The sequence below is a fragment of the Symphalangus syndactylus genome, chromosome 5 (assembly GCF_028878055.3).
Source record: "Symphalangus syndactylus isolate Jambi chromosome 5, NHGRI_mSymSyn1-v2.1_pri, whole genome shotgun sequence".
In the NCBI taxonomy this organism is placed as follows: Eukaryota; Metazoa; Chordata; class Mammalia; order Primates; family Hylobatidae; genus Symphalangus; species Symphalangus syndactylus.
This window is the reverse complement of record NC_072427.2, coordinates 77,825,325-77,830,906: the sequence shown is the minus strand read 5'-3', so window position 1 is coordinate 77,830,906 and position 5,582 is coordinate 77,825,325. Positions and strand designations below refer to the sequence as shown.

The following is a 5,582-nucleotide window of genomic DNA, read 5'->3' as shown; positions in this document are numbered from 1 at the left end:
TAGCCTGTTTTTACACTGCTGATAAAGATATACCCAAGACTGGGTAATTTACAAAAAAAGAGGTTTAATGGACTTACAGTTCCATATAGCTGTGGAAGCCTCACAATCATGGTGGAAGACAAGGAGGAACAAGTCATGTCTTACATAAACGGCAGCAGACAAAGTTTCCGAGAGCTTGTGCAGGGAAATTCCTCTTTATAAAACCATCAGATCTCATGAGACTTATTCACCATCCTGAGAACAGCAGGAGAAAGACTTGCCCCCATGATTCAATTAACTTCCACCAGGTCCGTCCTACAACATGTGGGAATTCAAGATGAGACTTGAATAGGGACGTAGCCAAACCATATCAGATCTGAGTAAGCATTTCTCTAAACAAGACATAAAAATGAACAATATGTATATTTAAAAATCTCAAAATCGTTAATCATCAGAGGAATGCAAATTAAAACCACAATTAAATATTATCTCTCACCTGTTAACACTGACTATTATCAAAAAGACAAAAGACAGTAAATGTTGGTGAGGATGTGGAGAACAGGGAACCCTTGCACACTGTTGCTAGCAATGCAAATTAGTACAGCTATTATGGAAAACAGTATGAAGAGTTCTCAAAAATTAAAACTATCATATGACCCAGCAATCCCATTACTAGGTGTATATTTTTTAGAAAGAAAATCAGTATGTCAGGTACAGTGGCTCACACCTGTAATCCCAGCAATTTGGGAGGGCATGGCAGGTGGATCACTTGAGGTCAGGTGTTCAAGATGAACCTGGCAACTTGGCAAAACCCCACCTTTAATAAAAATACAGGAGGCTATAGCAGGATAATTGCTTGAACCCAGGAGGCATAGGTTGCAGTGAGCTGAGATCATGCCATCGTACTCCAGCCTGGGCAACAAGAGTATAAGCCTCAAAAAAAAAAAAAAAAAAAGGAAAAAAAACACTATGTAAAGGAGATATCTGCACAACTACATTCACTGCAGCATTATTCACAATAGCCAAGATACAGAATCAACTTAAGTGTCCATCAGTGCATAAATGGATAAAGAAGATGTGGTGTATATATACTCAATGAATACTCTTTAGCCTTTAAAATGAAGGAAATCCTGTCATTTGTGACAATGTGGATGAACCTGGAGGACATTGTGTTAAGCGAAGTAACCCAGGCATAGAAAGACAAATACCACACACTCTCACTTATATATGGAATCCAAAAAAGTTGAACTCATAGTGGTAGGAAGTGGAATAATGGCTACCAGGGGGTTTGGGGAGATTTTGGTCAAAGAATAAAAAATTTCAATTCTATAGGGGGAATAAATTCAAGAGATTTATTGTACAACATGGTGACTATAGTTAGTAACAATGTATTGTATTCTTGGAAATTGCTAAGAGAGTAGATTTTAAGTGTTTTCTTCACAAAAAATGCTAACTAGATAAGGTAATGCAGATGTTAAATAGCTCAATTTAGCCATTCCCTAATGTATACCTTTTTTTTTTTTTTTTTTTGAGACGGGGTCTTGCTCTGTCACCCAGGCTGGGGTGCAGTGGTGTGATCCCGGCTCACTGCAACCTCTGCCTCTCGGGTTCAAGCGATTCTCCAATTTTAATAAAGGAAAGGAATATGAAAATCTAAACAATACCTTTTAGGGAAAAGTACATATGTAGTTAACCTATTTTAACTACGATTTAAAAAATGTTTAGCAAGAGTTTAGCTCTGGGGAGAAGCAGAGGAATGGCATCAGAGTGCTGCACACAGGTAGTTTCAATTACATTGATAATATTCTGAATTTCACATGCAATTTGATATGCACACAAATTATAAAATTTTAAAGTAATAAGCATTATAAAATATTCTTTTATTTAGAAAAGTAAATTCTTGTACATTATATCTCTAGACTTGTTCATCCTTCATTTCTGCTTCTGTTACTTTATATCCTCTGGCTAATGTACAAAGTGAGGACTTTAGGTAATAAAATTGTACTCTACTGCTCTTCATGCTAAATGAGTAGATGTTATCTGCTTTTCTACAAAAAATGAGTATTTTAGTTGATGCATATATTAATTTGCTTCAAAATAGTAACATTTTTATTCTCTACATGGATCCCATAACATCATCTTCTTTTTTTTTTTTTTTTTTTTTTGAGAAGGAGTCTCACTCTTTCACCCAGGCTGGAGTGCAGTGGCACAATCTCGGCTCACTGCAGGCTCTGCCCCCCGGGGTTCACGCCATTCTCCTGCCTCAGCCTCCCACGTAGCTGGGACTACAGGCGCCCGCCACCTCGCCCTGCTAATTTTTTGTATTTTTAGTAGATGCGGGGTTTCACTGGATTAGCCAGGATGGTCTCGATCTCCTGACCTCGTGATCTGCCCACCTCGGCCTCCCAAAGTGCTGGGATTACAGGCGTGAGCCACCGCGCCCAGCTAACATCATCTTCTATATTTTCAACATACATAATAAAATTTATTTCAAAAAATTAACTTTTACAAAGCATAGACAATGTTCTATATCACAATGAAAGCAATTCAATCTTCTTCTTGTTTTCTGATATCCTTAGGTGGCTGCACATTGAGAAAAACTTGTTTTTTAACATGAAATTGAAAACCAAACTTTTGCTTATACCACAACAAATCATGTTTAAGTAGTATCTTTACAATCTTGGCTCACTGCAACCTCCACCTCCCACGTGGAGGAGCAATTCTTTACCTCAGCCTCCCAAGTAGCTGGGATTACAGGCACCCACCACCATGCTCAGCTAATTTTTGTATTTTTAGTAGAGACAGTGTTTTACCATCTTGGCCAGGCTGGTCTTGAACTCCTGACCTCGTGATCCACCTGCCTCAGCCTCTCAAAGTGCTGGGATACAGGCATGAGCCACTGCACCCAGCCAATAGTGTAATTAAAGACAATATCGTCTGTCATCCAAATACCCTGAACTGGAAATGCATAGACATGATCTGAGGAATGGAAGTAATCTTGAAACAAAAATAATGATACAGAAATCTGCTTTTCCAATAGAATAATAAACAATAAGATTTAAAAACCACCCTCTTGGCCCCAGAAATTTGTTCTAAGTATTAACCAAATTGTTTTCTCATGAATTTGAGTAATAGTACAACTACAGAGGTGGCTTGTGTTTTCTCTTTCAAAAAGAATATGTCACTTTTTTCTAATTCCTATTTCAATATAAACTGAGAAAAATAAATTTACAAGGTGAGCTTGGTTTTATTTTTACTTATACCAAGACAAATACCTGTGACTTATTCATTCTCCAGAATTTCTCTATTAGATTGAGTATAGTCTCAGTGGATAACTTATTCTACTTTTCTGATGGCTTTATGTAGCTAGAAGCATCCCTACACAATCTGTTGAATTGACTGCATTATCTAAATAGAATTTACTGCCTATTTGTTGCCTTAGAACTAGTAACAAACATGTTCAGTGTGGGAGATAATCTTATTCTAACTATACTTACATTTTTACGCCACAGTTTTTTCATAGCATTTTTCATCTCTGAATTTCTCAATGTATATATTAAAGGATTCAACATGGGTGTGATAATTGTATAAAACACAGTAGTGAATTTATCAAAGGGAAAGTTGGAAACAGGTCTAACATACATGAAAATACAGGGAACAAAAAAGAGGACAACCACGATGATGTGGGAGATGCAGGTAGACAGGGCTTTACGCCTCCCTTCCTGACTATAAGTTTTAAAGGAGTTTAGGATGATTCCATAGGAGATTAGCAGAAAGGTAAAGATGACCATACAAATTGTTCCACCATTGGCAACCACAGTGAGGCCTATAAAGTAGGTGTCAGTGCACGCCAGTTCTAATAATGGGTACATGTCACAGACAAAATGGTCAATGACATTGGGGCCACAGAATGGTAGATTGTACACAAAGACAATTTGAACCACAGAATGCACAAAACCTCCAACCACGGCCACCACCAACAGAAGGATGCAAACCTGTCGATTCATGATGTTCAAATAGTGCAGTGGCTTAGAGATGGCCACATAGCGATCATGGGACATCACCACTAGAAGGAAGACCTCTGCACCACCAAGTAAGTGTTCTGTGAAGAGCTGACCCATGCAAGCTGACAAGGAAATAGTGATTTTATCACAGAGTAAGTCTGTCATCAATTTGGGTGACATGGCAGTGGAATATATGGCATCTATAAGTGACAAGTAGGCAAGGAAGAAGTACATTGGGGAGCCCAAGGAGGGGCTGCCAATAGTAGTCACCCCAATGAGGAGGTTTCCCATCATTGTCACAATGTATATGAGTAAAACTATGACAAATAATGCCTTTTGTACATCAGGATCCTGAGTGAGGCCTAGGAGGACAAATTCTGTAACATTGTTACTCAGTCTCATTTACTCTTCTTTCAAGCTTACATCAGAATTGAGAGCTTAGGAGAACAGGACCTGTAACGAAATAGTGAACAGGAATATGAATACATCCATTATGTCACAGAGCACATCTACATCATTATATCTTCAATAGTCATTTATACTCAATAAACATTTAATAAGTATCAATTGAGTTCCTCATCCAAACAGTCCATCTTTCCTTGAAAATTCTATATTCTTCAGAAGACTTTGTTTTCCGCCAACAGGTAAATGATCTATCTCTAAGTCTTAGTGGGTGTTCGGAACAAAAAAGTAGTTAAAGGTGAAACTGTCATTCATACTTTAATAACTTCTTATTTAAAATACGTTACTTTTTTGCACACCAATCAGCTTTGATGGACAGGGAATGGTTTCCTGCTCTCAAGAAACTTACTCTTATAAACTTGTTGTAAGTTATAAACTTGAAATAACTAAATTAACATAGACTCAGTCCTTCACATTTGTAGTAGTTGTAATATCTTTACAATATAACCTGTGTAGCAACAAAATTAACCTCTTCTGAAATATCTCACACAGTGCTATGACATTCCAATGTTAAACATTCAGACCTCTGTGTCTCAAAGAATAATCAGTTTTATTTATCTCTCATTAAATTTCAAGACACTGGATTTCACCAGTATAAATAACCACAAAATCTCTGACTGTTCAATTTCTAGGGAGCTGTAATTCTCTCCATTACATCGTTGCCTATACCACAATTCCTAACACATTTACTATTCTGATTTTCAGCATAGTTTTAAACTGAACTAAATTAAGTCATCCCTGTCACCAGCTACTACATCAGCAACTAGTGGGGTATTTTGTTTGCTTTTTTGGCAGAACTCATGGAGTGAGCTAGATATTGAGAGAGGAGAAAACATACAGTGAAAAGAGAGGTAAAGAATGGTGAAAGATGGTTTTATTTATAATGCTGTTCAGGTACTAAGAGTGTTCAAAAATACAACCTCAGCATCCAGATTAAAAAAAAAATACTGAAGGAGAAATTCCAAGCTCTTTGTAAGAAGGCATGGGTTTGAGTCATTTTATTTTTATTTTTTATTTTTTATTTATTTTTTTTAAGATGGAGTCTCACTTTCTCACCCAGGCTGGAGTGCAGTGGCACTATCTCGGCTCACTGCAACCTGCACCTCCTGGGTTCAAGTTATTCTCCTGCCTCAGCCT

General features: G+C 37.4%; 1 protein-coding gene across 1 annotated transcript; it reads right to left on the bottom strand.

Moving 5' to 3' along the window:
* Positions 1-3,398: 3,398 nt before the first annotated feature.
* On the bottom strand, positions 3,399-4,385 carry LOC129481884 (olfactory receptor 4A16-like). The gene has a single exon (XM_055276976.1). It carries the CDS (start codon positions 4,383-4,385, stop codon positions 3,399-3,401), a length of 987 nt encoding a protein of 328 aa, XP_055132951.1.
* Positions 4,386-5,582: the final 1,197 nt, after the last annotated feature.